This window comes from Cicer arietinum, chromosome 2 (assembly GCF_000331145.2).
Source record: "Cicer arietinum cultivar CDC Frontier isolate Library 1 chromosome 2, Cicar.CDCFrontier_v2.0, whole genome shotgun sequence".
NCBI classification, from domain to species: Eukaryota; Viridiplantae; Streptophyta; class Magnoliopsida; order Fabales; family Fabaceae; genus Cicer; species Cicer arietinum.
In genome coordinates, this window is record NC_021161.2 from 31,612,973 (window position 1) to 31,628,342 (window position 15,370).

At 32.9% G+C, this 15,370-nt stretch overlaps 1 protein-coding gene across 1 annotated transcript; it reads left to right on the forward strand.

Moving 5' to 3' along the window:
• Nucleotides 1–3,522: 3,522 nt before the first annotated feature.
• On the forward strand, nucleotides 3,523–4,775 carry LOC101502610 (uncharacterized). The gene is made up of 2 exons (XM_004490316.3): nucleotides 3,523–3,809; nucleotides 3,970–4,775. Exons 1-2 carry the CDS (start codon nucleotides 3,591–3,593, stop codon nucleotides 4,411–4,413), a joined length of 663 nt encoding a protein of 220 aa, XP_004490373.1. The 5' UTR covers nucleotides 3,523–3,590; the 3' UTR covers nucleotides 4,414–4,775.
• The last annotated feature ends 10,595 nt before the right edge of the window (nucleotides 4,776–15,370 follow it).

Sequence of the window (15,370 nt, forward strand, 5' to 3'; positions counted from 1 at the left end):
CACTCTATCACATGTCATGTATGCCACCTCTTCTAAAGGTTTGAACTCCTCTGGTATGTCAGGTATAACTCATTCCATATGGATTCTTGATTCGGAAGCATCTCATTATATGACAAACGATGATAAATCTTTTGTATCTGTGAAACTTGTCTCTTTGTTATGATCCTCACGCAAGAAAATTTTATGTATCTCGTAATATTGTTTTTCTTGAGCACATCCCTTTTTACTTTATTTCCTCTGATTCTTAGATTATTAAGAGTTCTGATCTAACCCATATTGATTTGTTTGGTCCTAATGATTATGCTTCTAGTGATTGTAATATTGAGAATTGTAGGACAAATACTAATATTCCACATGATTCCATCTCTCTTGTCCCCCCCGACTGTCCAACCACCTCCTGCGATTATTGATCCTCCTCGTTACCCCTCTCGTCAACGTAAGTCTACTCAGTTACCTGATTTTGTCTATTCCACTTACTCAACTTCGTTTGCTTCTTTCTTAACCTCTATTCACAGTTTGTCTGAGCCCTCTTCCTATAAAGAGGCTGTTCTTGATCCTCTTTGGCAGTATGCTATGGCAGAAAAACTATCTGCTTTGCACAAAACCAATACTTGGGAATTAGTACATCTTCCTCCTAGAAAATGTGCTATTAGGTCTCGTTGGGTATACAAGATCAAAACTAAGTTTGATGGGTCAGTTGAGCGCTACAAAGCACGTCTTGTTGCTAAGGGTTTCTCTCAACAATATGGTATGGATTATGAAGAAACTTTTGCTCTTGTAGCCAAGATGACCACTATTCGTACTCTTATTGTAGTTGCATCTATTCGTCAATGGCGTATTTCCCAAATGGATGTCAAAAATGTTTTTTTAAATGGCGAGCTTCATGAAGAAGTATATATGGTTCCTCCGCAAGGAGTTTCTCATAATCAAGGGGAAATATGTAAGTTAAAAAAGGCTCTATATGGTCTTAAACAGAATCCTCGAGCTTGGTTTGAGAAATTCTCTATTGTGATCTGTTCTCTTGGTTTCTGCTCTAGTGAACATGATTCTGCATTGTTTATAAGGTCCACCACTTATGGTCGCATTATACTTTCTCTATATGTTGATGATGTTAGTGGAATCAATGAGTTGAAATTGCAGTTAGCCAAACAGTTTGAGATGAAGGACTTGAGAACTTTTCGCTATTTCTTGGGGATTGAAGTTGCCTACTCTCCTAGAGGCTACCTTTTTTCTCAATCCAAGTACATTTCCAACATTCTTGACCAGACTCGTCTTTCTGATACTAGAACGCAAATACTCCTCTTGAGTTGAATGTGAAATATGCTCCCTCGGATGGTGTTCCTTTATCAGATTCCACTTTGTATCGTACTTTGGTTGGCAACTTATCTTACGATTACCAGACCTGACATTGCTTACGTTGTTCATGTTGTTAGTCATTTTGTTGTCTCTCCCACTACAGTACATTGGACAACAGTTATTCAGATTCTTTGTTATCTTCGAGGAACTCAATTTCAAAGCCTTATTTTTCCATCGTCATCCTCATTAGAGTTACAAGCTTATTATGAAGCTGATTGGGCTAGTGACACCACAGATCGTAAATCCACCACAGGGTTTTGTATCTTTCTTGGAGACTCTCTTATTTCTTGGAAGAGTAAGAAACAAAACATTGTCTCTCGCTCCTCTACAGAAACTGAGTATTGTGCTATGGCATCCACTACCGCTGAAATAATTTGGTTGTGTTGGCTTTTGTCTGATATGGGTATCTCTCTTTCTGAGCCAACTCCGATGTACTGCGTTAACAAGAGTGCTATTCAAATTGCTCACAACCCTGTCTTTCATGAACGCACCGAACACATTGAGATTGATTGTCATCTTACTCGTCATCATCTTCAGCATGGAACCATTACTCTGTCGTTTGTCTCTTCTTCTTTACATATTGCTGATTTGTTCACAAAGACGCATTCCATTAAACGTTTCCGTTTTTTAGTTGACAAACTCTCAATGCTCCATGTTAATGCATCGTGAGTTTGAGGGGAGATGTTAGATAATGTTATTATAATTAGTAGTAAGGGTATTTTAGACATTTTTATTCTTTTATATATATACATTGTAACCTTATTAACTCAAGTTTGGTTCATTCTATGTTATGAAACCGTAGAGTGGTTGTCTCTCTTCTTTCTCTTTTTATTGTTAACACCAATGACAAAAAATTAACATTATCAAAGCCAAATTAAAAGTTGTTCTTTTGAAATTCAACTCAGAAATTTAAGAAAATGAAGTCCGTTGAGCTTTAAACAAATATTACTTACGACTCAAGTCCGTTGATAACTTTTCCGTGAGTACACGCAACTTTTCTTGTAGTTGTAGTGAAATGAGAGAGTTTTTATGATAGAAGCTCTTTTTTCATTTATACTACAAATTATTGTTTAAAAAACATTTTGAAAACACAAATTTGTTATTTTTTCTAATGTTTATTAACACTTTTTTTTTTCTTTCAACCGACCCATCCTGGCAAAGAGTATTTCAGACGTGAGAAAGTGCACGAGTCTATCGTTACTACTTACTAGGCAAGAATAAGACACTAAAAGCCAAATACTAATGCATTAAAGCATAATAAGGTAGATGAGTTATTTAATTATCAGTACTCTCTTCTTTTCACTGACTCATTTTGTAGACAAATGTTTCAAAATAAATGACTATTTTTATTCTGAATGCAATATTAAGTAATTCTTTTTTATGGTACTTTTAATTAATACTTTTTCTGGTTTTTTTTAACTATCGTATCAATATAAACATTTATTCTTTTTATTCGTGGTTTACAAAATTCAATACAATATTAATTATTAATTTATCAATAATATTTGTAAAGTGTTTACTTGTAAACATATTTCACTCTTATATACTACGAAAAGTCGGTATTGTAGATAATATATTCATTTTATATATTGAAGTGCTTAAAATTTGTATATAGTTAATTTTAATTTTTATATATATATATTCTAAGATATATTACTAATTGAGATTTATTTGAAAAAGAAACAATAATGTATTTAGTTATTTAAAATTTGATTTATATTTAAAATTATATTTTTTTTGAATAAATACTTATATTTAAGAACGAATGAAGTAATGAATAATTAAAAGTATTATATGAAAAAGATAAATATATATATATATATATATTAAAAATATTAAAATTTATTAATTATTTTGATATGTTAAAAAGTAAAAAATAAAAACGACATTTATTTGTAAGACTAATAAATTAATATTTTTTATTTTACATTTATAATAGATAATACAACAATGATTAGTAAAAGTGTAATTTATTAAAAATATTGTTAACTCTCTTTGATTAATTTATACACTTCTAGATAGATAATTCAATGGGAGAGTAAATTAACTACTTAGATGACATGACACGTCATAGTAATAAATAATATGTAGCCAACGACCAACACCAATTTCGACCATTAATATCCTCAAATTTTTCCACTATATAACCACCTCAAACTCATCATACATTTTGCTCACAACTACTAAAAGAAAAAGAGTTGAGAAACCAGTTCTTGTTGAACAATATTAAAGCTATGGTCTCACTTCTCAAAGCACTCACCATGAGTCCAAAAAGAGAAGCTCCTTCAGATTTTGAAGCTTCACAAAAGAAGAGAAAGTGGGAAGACTCACTTACTGAAGAATTCTTTAAGGATCAAAAACATGAAGTGAAAACAAAATCAATCTTTGATATTGAACTTCACCTCAAAACACCATTACCTTCAGATAAATGGCAACAATACCTCACTCTTCAGGTATATACAATAATATCATATAATATAATATAAATAAAATTGCATCTATAGTCCTTTAAATTATGTATATGCAGTTTTACCTATGATGTAACATTTTATTGTGTTTAATTTTATGTTCTCATGAGTTAATTTAACAAATATTTCAATTTTTTTCATGCAGTCAGGGCAGATACACTTGTGTAACACAAAGATGAATATGAAAACACAAGAATCAAACAGAGACCTTTTACCTGAAAAATCATCTCTTGGTCAAATAAGCTTAGACCTTGAGCTTAACTTGACTTGTGAATCATTGAGAAAAAAAGAAGAAAGTTATGACAATTTTGAGAAGAAGAAGATTTCTGGTTCCCCTAATCTAGTGAATGAATCAAGCAGCAAGAATAATAATAATAAAAAAAAGGATTCAAGTGTTTTAACTCCATCATGGTTATCATCAGATGGAGATTACAAAGAAATGATTGCAACAGTTTGTATGAGGTGTCACATGTTGGTAATGCTTTGCAAGTCATCACCTTCTTGTCCTAATTGCAAATTCATGCACCCACCACCAGATCAGAACCCTTCAAAATTTTTGAAGAGAAGAAGGTTTAGCCTCTTGTCATAATTCAAGAACACAAGCACTTCTTGGTCCAATAAGCCTATGTTATCTTTTAATTAATCCTTCTTGGATTATTGTAGTTTATTTTATATTTTAGATATTATATATTCAAAACAAAAGGGTAGTGTTTAATCTACCTCTTCCTCTAAGTAGTTGTAATTTGACTTTTAGAATGTGTGTCAATGAGTAACTTATTAGAAACTAACCTTGTGTATCATAGTCATTATATTTATGTATATATAAGAGTGCTGCTCTTGATCATCCTAAATTCATGTATGTTCCTAACTTAGTAGTATGTTCCTTAAAGTTGTAACAAAATCTTATGTGTTTCAATTTTCTTTTCCAGTAATGAGAACAGAGTTTGAACATGTTGCAGGGTCTCTTGTCTTCAACCTTGTAAATGTTTTTATTAATATGTAAAATTAGGAAGTTAATTTAGTTCAGTTGTATAGAATAAATATTTGTGTGTATTATAACAGTTAAATGTCAGTGGAAAAATTAGATACAACCCCACACCAGAAAGATAGCTGTTTTATATAAGGCTTCAGAATAATCAAGATATATTTCTCATTAATTTTGTCCCCTGTCCTACAAAAGAATAAAAGTTGATTGAGTTTCATGTCAAATTATGTACATGAATTTCACTAAATGAGAGTTCTAGCTAAAGAAATTATCACCAAAATATTAAGAAAATTAATGTTTCTGTAATATGCTGCTGCAATATCACTAGCTACACAAATGACAGCATGATAAAATATACGCCCTTTAAAATAAAATATAAAAAAATGATAGATGTATTTAGTTTAAATTTGGATCGACCAAATACATGTATCATTGTCTTTTATATTTTATTCTAGAAGAATAAATACTATTTAGGTAGTTGTCACAATAGTTTTTTTTTATAATATCACTGTAGTCTTTAAATACTACATCAAAATTATAAACAAACAAAATAATACTTTTTTTTTGTTAGTAATATGTGTTTTTCATTTGTTAGTTTAGAAATACGACATGTCTTTTGTTATTCAGTTTGGTTCATGAATTAGTTATATAATAAAATACGCACTCGAAAAGGCTTTTGTAAATTCCACACACTCAAGCATTATAGTGGCAGCGACTCTCACATCTAAGGAACTAAAATGACGGTGTAGTATTTGTTCCCAAAATTTGGGGAAATGTTTGGGAGTAAGATTATGCTAATCCTTACGTTTAAAATTATCCAATTTAAGTTCTAAATGTAATTTCTAAAATGCAAGATGACCACTTCCCAGCAAAGTTGAGAAAAGACTAAAATTAATGACAGCAAATGAAGATCGAAAATATTGCAATTGCATTAATTAGCTTACGTCGGTTATAGTACATTTCCATTCACATTAAATGCTTATTGAGCGTTAAGGTGTTGCGTCATGCTCATTTACGTTTCTTTGCTCCATAAATTCGAGAGGGTGAAGCAATAAATAGATTAACCTTACTACAAATTTCCACATTAAATAGCCATAATTTATAAGCTTCTATGTTACACAATTCAGGAAAAAGCTTATCTAAATGTAGGATCGTCAGAGTCGTAGCAAGTAGAAAGCCTATCATGATCATATTAATTAATTCATGAAATTAAAAATTTCACTGTGATACACTCTTTATTTGTTCACCTTAGAATAGTCTTATTCATAAAATTCATAAACTCCTTTTGGATGTATGAACTACCAAGGCAGCTACATTTATTGGATGCTTCATCCTCTATAGCGACGGATAAATTTATGCTGCAGTTAGGCATCATTTTCCTTGGAATCGCTTTTCCTTTGGCCCAAAGGGAGTAATTAATTAGAAGCTAATTAATGTTGCTTCAAACATGTGGGATAAATTAAGTCTTCAAGTAGCGCAGTTAGGCTTAATTGTTGGTGTTGGTTTCTAGTTGGAAGATCGTTCTTGCAGCAAAATCATCAAGGAAAACTTTGTAGGATTATGACTTATACTTTGTGTTAACTTTCTTACATTGAATGAGATAAGGTATAAAAATGTGTTATAAGTGGAGTAGTCTTCACCTTATACGCAGATTTTGTAGGATTGTGGTAGGTCCATTCCAAAATCTAAGATGTTATTAAAGTGTATCCAAGATCCACCAGACAATATGATATTTAGTCATCGATATGTCGAGTCATTCAGATCATGCTTCAAGTGTCCAGTCATGGGCGTGAGAAAGTTTTTTAAGAGTTGCACATTGAATAAGATAAATGTGTTTTATAAGTGCGACAATTCTCAACTTAAAAGTCGAGTATGAGTTAGGTCCAACCTAAATTCTAATTAATACTTTTCATTTATCAGTTCTTGTTCATGTTTTCATTTTCTTTCCATCTTATTTACTCTTTTAGTTTCAAAAATAGGTTCTTCATATACTCTTTCTTATGAGAGGTTTCAACTAATGTGAGTGGTTAATCTTTAGTGCTTAGCAAGTTCTTTTTCAGTGTTGATTGTAACTTCCTTCACCATAGGCTCGAGTGTAGTCTTTGTCAATCTCAAGGTTATCAACAAGACAAGAAGATAACCTAGGAACAAGCTCTTTCCTTATTCAAAAAGACCCAAAGAGAGCATAATAACAAGACTTTGATGCAAGGTTCAAATATATAAGAGAAGTTTTTAAATTCACTATTTTAAGGTTTGAGATGAAGATGTGGTATTTTGATCTCTTGGCAATCAGGGTTATAAGTTTGTTGTTGACCTGGTATCGAATTGTGAGTGGATCTAGTGCAATATATCATTGTATCAAAAGTTTATTGACAACGCAGTGGAATCAAACCTCGTGTTTTGTTGGTCGGTAATACACATGATGTGTGTAAGACCCATAATTTTAAAGTACACTTTATGTATTTTATATGTTTTGGATTTTGGCTCGGAGGCTTTTTAGCCAAAGTTAATAATATTATGGAGGTTATAGGATCAAAAAGTTATTTTGACACCGGTTAGAATTACTCGTCGATAAATAAATTTAAATTAAGTGCGGTAAATCCTTTACGGAGAATTTAATGCGTTACAGGTGAAATGGTAATTTAACAAATATCTAGATATTTTGAGATATTTGTTAAATTATATTTAATATATATGTTTGCTTGGAGAGAATAGAAAGAAAGGAAATTAGAAGGAAGGAAAAGGAAATGAAAAGGTTATATAAAGGAAAGAAGGAAATAGAAAGGAAGGAAAAACAAAGAAAGGAAAAAGGAAGGAAAGAAAATTCAGAATTTTCCATCTTCCTCTCCCTCCCTACGCGTGACCCATTCTCCCTCCTTCCTCCATTTTCGTTTTTCTTCGCTTCCTTTCTTCAAGACTAGTAACCCAAGGTTGGGTAAGTGTTAGAACAAGGATTTCGCAACTCCACTCTTCCTCTTTGATTCGAAAACAAAGAAAAACGGTATTTGAGATTCAAACACAAACCCCTCCGTTTCTTCTAGATCCAAGCTTCATTTCGCGAAGAGTTAGAAGGGAAAGTTACTCACTGAATTGTGTTAGGATTGGAGTATTGTTTTGGGAAAAATGATTTTACCTCATGTATGTAAGATTTTGAATAAATGAAATTTATTATGTTGATTTGTGTTCATCGTATTTGGCATGTTCATACTTGATGTTTGTTGATTGATGTGTTTTGGTGTGAATTATGAATTGAATGTGAGAATTTGTTTCAGTTTGTTTTGTGTGGAATTTAAAACCATTAAGTTAAATGAGTATTAAGAATGGGGAATCTCTTAATGTCTCGGTTACTTAATATTTTGTTTTGAAAATCGTTTAAGTTAACTGGGCGTTAAGAATGGGGAATCTCTTAATGTCTCGGTTACTTAATATTTGTTTTTTGAAAATCGTTTAAGTTAACTGGGCGTTAAGAATGGGGAATCTCTTAATGTCTCGGTTACTTAATATTTGTTTTTTGAAAATCGTTTAAGTTAACTGGGCGTTAAGAATGGGGAATCTCTTAATGTCTCGGTTACTTAATATTTGTTTTTTTGAAAATCGTTTAAGTTAACTGGGCGTTAAGAATGGGGAATCTCTTAATGTCTCGGTTACTTAATATTTTGTTTTGAAAACCGTTTAAGTTAACTGGACGTTAAGGAGGGGGAACCTCTTAATGTCTCGGTTACTTAATATTTGTTTTTGAAAATCGTTTAAGTTAACTGGGCGTTAAGAATGGGGAATCTCTTAATGTCTCGGTTACTTAATATTTGTTTTTGAAAATCGTTTAAGTTAACTGGGCGTTAAGAATGGGGAATCTCTTAATGTCTCGGTTACTTAATATTTGTTTTTGAAAATCGTTTAAGTTAACTGGGCGTTAAGAATGGGGAATCTCTTAATGTCTCGGTTACTTAATATTTGTTTTTGAAAATCGTTTAAGTTAACTGGGCGTTAAGAATGGGGAATCTCTTAATGTCTCGGTTACTTAATATTTGTTTTTTTGAAAATCGTTTAAGTTAACTGGGCGTTAAGAATGGGGAATCTCTTAATGTCTCGGTTACTTAATGTTTGTTTTTGAAAATCGTTTCAGTAAATGAGTATTAAGAATGGGGAATCTCTTAATGACTTATTTACTGAATGTTTTGTTTTGAAAATCGTTAAGTTAAATGAGAATTAAGAATGGGGAATCTCTTAATGACTTATTTACTGAATGTTTTGTTTTGAAAATCGTTAAGTTAAATGAGAATTAAGAATGGGGAATCTCTTAATGTCTCGTTTACTTATGTGTGTTTTGGTAAATCGTGTTGACCCGGGATAGGTGGCACCTTGGTAAACGGTACGGGTCCGTGATAGGCAGTACGTTTACGATTTACGTTTGGTAAGTTGTGCTGACCCGGGATAGGTGGCACCTCGGTAAACAGTACTGACCCGTGATAGGTAGTACGTTTACGACTTACGTTCCTTAGGGAATTGTGTTTGTCCGTTGGAGACTGCACAGGGGTTTGTTCGTGAGAGACTACGCCCTGGTTTATGTTAGATGTGAGTTAAGAATGGGGAATCTCTTAATGTCTTGTTTATTTATGTGTATTTTGGTAAATCGTGCTGACCCGCGATAGGTGGCACCTTGGTAAACGGACGGGCCCGTGATAGGCAGTACGTTTACGATTTACGTTTGGTAAGTTGTGCTGACCCGGGATAGGTGGCACCTCGGTAAACAGTACTGACCCGTGATAGGTTGTATGTTTACGACTTATGTTTCTTGGTGAATTGTGTTTGTCCGTGAGAGAATGCACAGGTGTTTGTCCGTGAGAGACTACACCCTGTTAAATTGTGAATTGTTGGTTCATTTTGTCTGTGTAGTATTGTGTTATAAGTGTTAAGTGTTATGTTTTGGAATTTGGTGATAACATGTTGGATTACAATACCATTTTGAAACCCATGATGTTGTATTAATTGTGTTATAAATGTTAAGTGTTATGTTTTGGAATTTGGTGATAACATGTTTGCTTGCAATACCATTTCGAAACCCATGATGCTGTAGTAATTGTGTTATCAGTGCTAAGTGTTAGGATTTGGGATTATGTATGAATGTGATTGAGTTCGTTTATGAATTTTTGAAAGAATACACAGGGAAATCGATTTCCCAATCGATTGGATAGGGTAACAGGGACTTGGCTAAAGTAACAAAATCGATTGGCCAATCGATTTTGTAATCAGTTTTTCAAAATCATTTAAGAAATCGATTGGCCCTTAAGTCAGGGGCTCAGCTATCCTGTCAATCGATTGCCCAATCGATTGAATCAAGCCAGAGTTCAAAATTTCACTAAAAACCTTCAGGAAATCGATTGGTATTAAGTCAGGGGCTCAGTTATCCTGTCAATCGATTGCCCAATCAATTGAATTAAGCCCAGGGTTCAGTTTTCACTAAAATCCTTCACCCAAATCGATTGCCCAATCGATTGGCCCAATGAAAATTCTTATTCTGAGTTAGATAACAGATTGCTCATTGATTTATCAGTGTCTTGGTTATTTATGTATTACTTAAGGGATTGAGAACTTTATTTTGAATTCATTTTTACTTGGCAAGCATTATATGATCTTTTCGCATATGGAAAATCCTTTTAAGGTGCATGCTTAGTTGAAAATTTATTTTGAGCATTTAAAAACTTAAATGTTATGTGTTAACTGTTATTTTCGGTTGGTGACCTTTACAATTATTGTGGAAATCTGGGCTTTGCCCTCAGATGAGAGTTAGGACGATCCTACCGGTTCGTACCCTACGGACGGGAATGGAGATGGGAACGCTTGACTGCAGTTACGTTAGGAGGATCTCACGGGGCGCGTGGAGATCACTCAGGGTGTTTAGTTGTTTTGTAAAATGATCAGACTAGGTTATCACAGAGGGAACGGATGTCTTTCTTTGGGTTGCGTTTATTTTTAAATTGGAAGACTGTACTACTTTTGTTATGTAAATATTTTGAATTCATGGATACAGAATTTTTCCGCTGCTCGTAAATTCTGTTGACTTATTTTTCGTTGTGTTACGACTTAAATATTTATCCAAATGTGTGTTACCTTATTATTTTCCCTGTTTCATTTTAATTTCTTTTGAAAAAAAAAAATACACCCTCGCTTAGAAAAACGGGGTGTTACAATGTGTATGATTCACACATAAGAGAGAAATTGTTGAAAATTCAAGTATTGGTAGTTAGCCTCACACCGCCTAAAAACAAACTAAGACAATAGTATTTAAGAAAAGTGTCTTATATATTCAATATTTAAGATTTTAAATAGAAATTAGGTATTTTAGTCTCATGAGATCCTTCACCACTAGCTCAATATTGTTGCTTCATGTGATTCCCAAACCCCCATAATATCAATATCATAATGATTGATAAAACCTCTTGTTTAAATAATGTTTCAAACAATGAAACTAGTGACAAAATTTCCCTGAAGGCTAATGTCTTATTCAATTACATTCATATATAAATTAATGATATAAATCAACCTCGTTAATCTTTTTTTATTCAGTTAAGTGTTTCATGGATATGAATAAAATGATTTGAGATTTGCTCCTGATTTTTCCTATCGTTTGGTTGTTTGCACATTGGTATATAACCAATCATTTAGTTTTTGTATTTTTTTTTTGTGTGAATAGCTTTTGTAGTTAATAGAAGACAATATCTAAGTTTAATTGTGTTGGTCAAGAAACACGAGAAATAGATATTTTGAATAGTGTTTACACTTTTTTGAAAATATTTCGAATGTTTAAAAATTGAAGTGATAAAACTTAAATGGTAAAATAAATTACTCAACTATTTTATCATGGTTCACTACTAATTTAGTAACTATGTTAAGTCCCCTCTTTCGAATTATTAAATCCACTATAGTTAGAACTTACACTTGAACAGTTGGTTATTCACAATGACTGTGTTCAATCTTCTCACCTCCAACTTTGTACCGCCAAGTTGTTGAGGAAAAGGAAGTCACTACCAAAATTAGTTTACAAGTTCTAACAAGTCTTCTCAACTTTCAACTTAGTGCTCTCAAGCCGTTGAGGAACACAATCAGCCACTACCGAGCTTGGTTACAAAGAAAGAGTGTTTGTGGGTTTCAGAATTTTCTCTCTAACTAGAGTGTATTTGTAATATAAGCTCCCAGATTTTTTAACTCAACACTTACATAAATTTGACTATTTTCTATCTCAGTGTTTGTGCTTGCTGATTTGAGATTAATTCACTTTGCAAGAATGTTGTAAGTTGTTGTGTTTGGTTCTATTTCTGTTTGGAATTGTTGTGTGTTACTCTGTTACTTTGAACTCATAATTTTGTGCAATTTATAGAAGCCTTTGCAACATTGCTTTTGTCTTTCAAAGTATGGCTGAATGTCCTTCAAGGAATGGTCTTGTGTCCTTCACGACATGGTTTGTTTGTCCTTCAGCATGGTGCTTCATTATCTTCAAAATTATAACCGTTGAGTTCAATTCTAGTCGTTGATCATAAAACTAAGACTTAGAATTTTTTTAAGTGTTTCAAGAATTTTAGTTTTGATGAAGCAAACTGTACTTGATAAGAGGCAAATAACAACCAGAGGCATTGGACCAGAGGCACGAACAATCAGAGGCACATTTAATGAACCGGAGACAATAGCACCAAAGGCGCAATTACTAGACTAGGGGCAAGAACAATTAGAGGCATGATTTCAAAGGCAAGTTTGTTGGACTAGAGGAAAACACCAGAATCAAAGGTAAATGAACAGAGGTACTAACCATGTCAATCATTGACTTTTTCCTAAGGCATTGAATTTTCCCATGTTGACTTTTTACTAGAGGCGTTGACTTTAATAAAAATTGATTTTTTTGACATTGAATTTTTTATGGTGTTGAATTTGCCATTTGTTGACTTTCACCAGAGGCATTTTGACCTAAAGGTCGATTGCTTCAGCAAAGCAAGACTTTCCCAAAGTCTATTTTGCTTCATCAAAATTAGATGCAGTCTTGGCCAACCTTCTTGTACCACTAGAGGCACAGGCAGTCTAATGCTTTATAACCGTTGAGTTCAATTCTAGTTGTTGAGCATAAAACTAAGACTTAAATTTTTTTTAAGTGTTTCTCAAATTTTAGTTTTGATGAAACAGATTGTACTTGATCAGAGGAAAATAACAACCAGAGGCATAAAAATTGGACCAGGGGCAAGAATAATTAGACGCACATTATAATGAACCAGAGGCAAGAGCACTTGAGGCACAATTACTAGACTAGAGGCAATAACACCAAAGGCACAATTACTAGATCAGATGCAAGAATAATCAAAGGCATGATTTGTTGACCATAAGCAAGTGCTATTGACCATATGAAGCCACCAGAAGCAAGTTTGTTGGACAAGAGGCAAGTTTACTATACAAGAGGCAAACACCAGAATTAAGTTTGTTGGACCAGAGGCAAACACCCGAATCAAGTTTGTTGGACTAGAGGCATGTTTATTGGAGAAACATCATAATCAAGTTTGACGGACCAGAGGAATGAAGTAACAATGTCGATTTACAAGGAAGGGGTATTTGAATTGTAAATGCACCTTTTAGAAATTCCTGTTAAAAACTTAAGAAAATAACTCAAGATTGATCTTGGTTGTGAAAACAGAAAACGAAGAACGTTCTTGGTTTTAACCAAAAACGGAGAACGTTCTTGGTTAGTTAAAATTGGTAATTTAGTTTATGTATTAAACTTGATAATCAATCAAACTGAAAGTAAATAGATAAGGGAAGAGATACCACACAAAGATATATCCTGGTTCACCCAATCCGGGTTACGACCAGTCCTCACAACCGTGAGATTTTCCACTAAGTGTTTAAAACAAAGAACCTTCTTGGTTTTACAGCACCTAGTTCAGATCAACCTTGATCTCAAGATTGATCTTGGTTGTGAAAACAGAAAACGAAGAACGTTCTTGGTTTTAACCAAAAACGGAGAACGTTCTTGGTTAGTTAAAATTGGTAATTTAGTTTATGTATTAAACTTGATAATCAATCAAACTGAAAGTAAATAGATAAGGGAAGAGATACCACACAACGATATATCCTGGTTCACCCAATCCGGGTTACGACCAGTCCTCACAACCGTGAGATTTTCCACTAAGTGTTTAAAACAAAGAACCTTCTTGGTTTTACAGCACCTAGTTCAGATCAACCTTGATCTGCTACAAAGTTAAAACCTTTCCACCTAGAAAGGAGTTCAATAAAGTCACCTATCAACCTTCATAGGATTTCTTACAATCTACCCAAACTATATTAAACTCTTATAGTTTGAGTTTTACAATAATGATGAGATTGCTTTGTTGGAATCTGAGAAGGCTCAACACTTGTTTGAGTTCTAATTCTTTGGCAGATAAATACGCGAGAATGATTCTAGGAATCGAATGGGAAAAATCAGAAATGATTCAATGTATGTGTGTGATAGAAATTCAAGTATGATTGAAATGAGTAATGAATTTGTTTAGTACATGAAGCTCTGATTTTTCCTTGAGATTGGCCTTCCTTTTATAGGCTTTTTAGAGCATTTAATATTGGTCAAAAGAGCTGTTGGTAGTGCTCTGTCAGATTTGACCAAAACCAATATATTTGAATAAAAAAATACTAGCTTTTGAACATAACTTGAACTTTGTTGACTGGGTTGGTTTCTTTGTTCTTGGTCAGATTTATCTTGTGTTTAATGATCCTTGAAGATTCATATGTAATTATTGATTTTACAGCTTCGATTTGGAGCCTTGATTTTGTCCAAAATAGTTTGGGGAATGATTATACACTTCTGCATAAATAAGGAGATCAATGCTGAAGTTCTGCAGAAACGACAATTGATAAAGATGTTTGCTTCTGAAGATCAAGTGTAACAAGCTAGAGAATATTTATCAATCTGGAGAATGACATTACACTGTTGTCAAGATTGATGAGAATGCTATCAAGAATGTTCAAATTTGTCTGGTCTTGCTAATTCGTGATCTTCTCTATTTCTGATTCGAGTAGTTTCTATGAATCTAATCATCTCACTTTGTTCTTTGCCAAGTGCTGATGATATAGATGTAAAATTCAGAGGCTAAAACTTCTTTTAACTAGTGGAGAATGATTGTTTTTGGAGCTGTGATGATCATTCTGAAACTAGAGAACACTCTCCGTTTTCCAGATTTTGTTAAGAATGTTCTCAATTCTTGTATGTTCAGTTTGTTGCCTTTTTATGCTGATTTCTTTGCTTTTTTTTAAATCCTATCTTTTAATTAATACACTCAAAAGTACAAGTTAAATTAACATAACATTTAGAGTCATAATTAACATTCTTAATTAACTTTTGTTTGTTTTCATCAAAACATGAAATTGAGATTTTTTTCTCAACAATCTCCCCCTTTTTGATGATGACAAACATGTTAATTTAGATTTTATTTCTGATTCTAATTTTAATCAAAGAGAGCTTAAAAACTCCCCCTCAGAATATGCTTTTTTTAACCAACATAAAATCTAAAATAATTTCCCCACCCCCCCC

Excerpts from the sequence above, each read along its gene's own strand:
- LOC101502610 (XM_004490316.3), top strand. The coding sequence starts at position 3,591 with ATGGTCTCACTTCTCAAAGCACTCACCATGAGTCCAAAAAGAGAAGCT. Across the intron at positions 3,810-3,969 it reads AACAATACCTCACTCTTCAG|TCAGGGCAGATACACTTGTG; the intron begins GTATATACAATA and ends TTTTTCATGCAG.